We start from the raw sequence: 4,532 nt of genomic DNA on the forward strand, positions 1-4,532 counted from the left end.
TTTTTTTTTTTTTTTTGAGATGGAGTCTCTCTGTGTCGCCCAGGCTGGAGTACAATGGCACAATCTCAGCTCTCGGTGTCCCTTCTATGAGAAGACAATGAGCCCAGTATTTTTGGTCCCTAGGTGTTTTTATGATGTTTCCAGCACAGTCCCCTGCAGCCCTCTGTCTTCCTGGCTCTACCACAAAGTGTCCGCTGCCTGGGTCACTATGTTGGGTGCCATCCAAGTGGATATGGTCATTTTGGTCCCTGCCCTGACGTTCTAACCCCAGTGATGTGAAGGAAAAAGACCAGCAAAGAGAAGCAGCTCCACAAAACCTGTTTCAGTAGGTTATGTTTTTATTCTACGTTATTGGTAAGACAGGGAACAGGGCCAAGACCTCCACACTCCCCTGGGAAGGACAGTCAGGAAAATTAGATACATCTAAAGTGGGCACAGGACGGAGGTCAGATCTTCCTGGGAGGTGGCTGGAAAGACTTGGGCTTAAGCCACGGGAGCCAGGCCGACCCGGTTGTTTGCCCGGTCGAAGACAGTAAAGTACTGGCGGATGAAGACATCACCCAGGATCCAAAGCTCTCCAGATTCGGTGGAGACATCCATGCCCTCGAAGCCGCTGATGCAGCTGTCCTCTCTCTGGAGAAAAGGAGAATAAAAGTGGATTTGAGACACCGATTCAGCAGTGACAGGCGCTGGGTGATAAATATCCAGGGCACCCTGGTGCAGCTGCAAGGCACGTGCAAGGAGGAGCTTCCTGGCTCAGTGTCCAGGGACTCGGCTGTTCTTGGCCTGGAGTCGGCCTGTAGAATCGGTCCACAGCACGATTGGTTTCTACGCATTACTGGACATTATCTGGTGTTTCTGGCAGGCACAGGAACCCTGACATCAGCATCAGAGCTAAGGGGCTTGGGGAGAATTCAGCTGGTAGGAAGGAGTGTGAAAACCCTGTTGATACAGCCTTTTCTCATGATTATTCTGATCCCGACAGGGGCAAACCGGATGAGCTGTTAACCCTCTTGCCTCGCTAAGTCACTGGGCTGTGACCTTGTCTGCACATCACCTGGGGAGCTTTGAACCCCCGCAGCCTCATCCCATGGCTCAGGCCTTGCCCTCTCCTGATGTAATCAGAATCACTGGGGGAGCCCAGGCATCAGTGCTGCTTGTTGAGTAACATCAGTCCACTGGCAAAATCAGTTTTCTATCTGACGTTATAATAATAGAAGGGAGAGTTTTCCTGTGGCTCATATAGCTAAAGATTGGCTACTTGGTAGAGACGGTAGGAGTGTCGGAAGCCCCAGCCTATGGAAATGAGGATTTCCATTTGCCCAACCCTTGGTAGCTCTGATGTGATCAGGCTCACTTGGGTAACCTAACCGCACTCTGAGGGTGGGGAAAGCTGCCATGTCTACATTTTGGATGAGAAAACTGAGGCTGAGATGAGCTGTGGCTTGCTCAGAATCAATGGGCTGGTGATTCAGACCCAGGACTTGGACCCAGGGGTCCAAAGAGAATCCTATTTTCCCTCCATTAGCGTTTGTTTCTCTTGTTCCCTTGGGGGGCTGTATCCGAGTTCTTATTCCTGCATTTGTTTTTAATCTATTCCTTCTCTCTGGAGCTGTCTAGGGCAGATGTTCGTCTGCCTCTGCCTCTCGGCTTCAGCTCGTGGAAGCGCACTTTCCCTCTGCAGAGGGGGACTCTGTGGCCACATTCTGTGTGAGCCCCTCTCGTGGATGGTCCAGAGCCCCCTCACCTGCAGGATGTAGGCACTGGGTGGCAAAGGGTACTGGACTCCATTGATGGTGAAGACGATATCGGGCAGGCTGCTGATGGCTGAGCAGCTGACCACCATCTGGAAAGAGTGAGGTGAGAAAAGTTAGCAGGGTTTTCATCCCATCTGCCTGGCACACCCACTACTTGAGTGTAGAACAGAGCCATCGGGGCTGGACTCACCTCGCCAAGTAAATTCTCACTGGCTCCGATGTCACTCTGGATGTTGGCAATGGGGCTGGTTGGACCGGTCAGCAGAGAGGTGCCGGTGTCAACAATGGCCTGGCAGCCCTCAGCACAGGCGATGGTCTTTCCATTCATGGTGATGCTGAGGGCAAGAAGCAAGTGAAGGTCCCTGATCCCTCAGGGGTACATCTCTCCAAGGAGGAACCAGGCGGTGACCCCAGACCTTTCTTTCCCAGCCATCCATTGGCCAATGCATGAAATTTCTATTTGTTTCATTCACACACTCATTCATCCTGCATTCATTTACCCAACAAATATTCCGCAAGTGCCTACTCTCTGCCAGGCATGGGAAACGCAAAGCTAAACCAGACAGCCTCACAGTTCCAGGCTGCAGGGAGCTCCCAGCCTAGCTGGCGAGACAAGTTATGTTGGCAGAAGGGCAGGATGATAAGCCAGGAGTGCGGCAGGGAAAAAAACAGAGTCCAGGGTGAGAGGCAGTGGAGGGAAACAGCCAGGGGAGCAGACACCCAGGGATGCCAGGCAGTGGAAGAGAGAAGGACATCAACAGGGGACGGTATGCAGGGAGGGACAGAGACCAGGGGCTGGGGCCGGAGTTGGAGGAACTGGTGAAATTCTAGCCTGGCTGGGCAGACATGAGGTGATCGCTGTGTCCTGGTTTGCCTGGGATGCTCCCAGCTTTAGTGCTAAAGTCTTTGTCCTGGAAATTGTTCACTCTTGAGAAATTACTTCACACAATTTCTCAGCCATTTTGCCCTACTTCTAGACTGAAAGTGATACGTTTCCTTGAGTGGGGAGGAGCATGTGCTGGTTCCCAGGCGCCTTAAATTGAGATGTGTGGACAGGTGCGTCGCCCAGCTTTCCCCAGGGATGCTGGTGGATTGTCCTGCCTCCGTGACTAGGAGGACAGTGGCTATCTGACCCTTGCAGAGTCTCAGCTTCCCAGACAGCTCTTCCCTCGTCCGCCAGGGAGGTGTCTTTCTAGGGGTCTCTCTGGCTTGGCCAACTTCCACCTTCCCCCTGGAGTGTTCCCCTGTGTCAGCTGTTCTCAGGGGGATTCTGGAAACCTGGTTAGCTATGAATCCATAGGGACATGGAATGTGGGGCCTAGGCCTGGATGCTGCCCATTTATGGCAGTCTCACCTGTCCACGGAGATCTGCCAGTAACCCTCGACAGAAACAGGCACCCAGTTGAGACTTCCAGTGTAGTAAGAAGAGTCAATGCCACCAAATATCACCACGCTGCCACTCTTGTCATTGCTGTGGAAAGTGAGGGAAGAAGACATGAATTTCTCTGTTCGTTCATTTGTGTGAACATCTGCTGTTGGCTCCTCAGAGCTTCCCTTGATTGGGCACTTGGCAGGCTGTCCTGGGGTGTGACAAATGTGGTTTCTTGTCCTCTTAGGCCAGGGCCCAGGCAGTGGACTCTGTCACTGTTATTTCCACTTACCATGAGGACACTGAGCCTGAGGGAGGTGAGGTCACCTGCCCAAGGTCACACAGCGGGGAAGTGGTGGAACTACGTTTGGAAGAACACAGGTCTTTTAGGTTGAGTGTGTGCTTTCCACTGTGGTACTCACTCTAGTTGCCATGAGGACCCCAGGGATGTGAATGGGTGACAACTTCGGCTCTTAAGGACTTGATGGTAGAGATCTCTTGTTCTTAGCTGGGAGAAGTTTCACCCCCAGGGGAATGTATTTTTTAGTAAAGACGGGGTTTTGCCACTTTGGCCAGGCTAGTGTTGAACTCCTGACTTGAGGTGATCCTCCCGTCTCAGACTCCCAAAGTGCTGGTATTACAGGCATGAGCCACTGCACCTGCCCAAGTGTATTCACTTTCAGTGGCATCTTTGGGGGCCAAGCACGACGGAACTGGCCCTGGGGGCCAAATGGCTGATGACTTTTGAGTTGTGCACATCAAGGGGACAAAGACGCTGGTAAAATAAGATGGAGTGCACATGGCCCGTCAGAGGGAGACTTGGCACTATCACTCTCCAAAGACACATCTCCAGCCTCAGACATTGACTTTCCAAATCTCTTGCTTCCCAAGACCCTCTCCATCACAGCCAACCTTGGACAGCTCCTGCTGGGCCAGAACACTGTGACCTCTGGAGGGGAGGTGGGAGGAGGACCCTCTCCACCCAACTTACGCGCTCAGGTAGACAGAGAAGAGGTCCTGAGAAACCAGGCCCTGGTTCCAGATGTTGTCAAAGACGGGTGTAGCCCCGGAGGAGGAAATGCTGGGGTAGGCCAGCCCCAGGATGCCATCGAAGGGAGCGAAATACAGGAAGAAGCCGGGTTCGGTCTCGCTCAAGCCGAAGATCTGATTGGTGTCCGAGATGCCTCCAACCTGGATGGGGGAACCGAGATGATGTTCACCCTCTGGTCATGTTCACTGAGCTCTGGGTGCCAGCCTCAGGCCTACAGCTGCCCTGGTTCATCCCATGCAGGACTTGGCTTCCAGGGCATCAGCCCGGAAGGAGGGGAGAGGGACCGTCTCCTGGAATGCTCGTTCCTCTGCTGGAGGTAACCATGGCAGCTGATCTGCAGATGGCCACGGTCTAT

The 4,532-nt window shown here is 53.1% G+C and overlaps 1 protein-coding gene across 1 annotated transcript in view; it reads right to left on the minus strand.

The window, feature by feature from the left end:
* Positions 1-316: 316 nt before the first annotated feature.
* Positions 317-4,532, minus strand: part of LOC105512307 (pepsin A-4-like) — a 9,177-nt gene continuing 4,961 nt past the window's right edge. Inside the window, exons 5-9 of the mRNA XM_011942744.1 lie at positions 4,118-4,317; positions 3,112-3,228; positions 1,948-2,092; positions 1,748-1,846; positions 317-633 (exon numbers count right to left, since the gene is read on the minus strand). Of these exons, the coding sequence (XP_011798134.1) occupies positions 484-633; positions 1,748-1,846; positions 1,948-2,092; positions 3,112-3,228; positions 4,118-4,317 (711 nt within the window). The 3' untranslated portion in view covers positions 317-483. The remainder of the gene's footprint in view (positions 634-1,747; positions 1,847-1,947; positions 2,093-3,111; positions 3,229-4,117; positions 4,318-4,532) is intronic.

This window comes from Colobus angolensis, unplaced genomic scaffold (genome assembly GCF_000951035.1).
Source record: "Colobus angolensis palliatus isolate OR3802 unplaced genomic scaffold, Cang.pa_1.0 Scaffold21, whole genome shotgun sequence".
NCBI lineage: Eukaryota > Metazoa > Chordata > Mammalia > Primates > Cercopithecidae > Colobus > Colobus angolensis.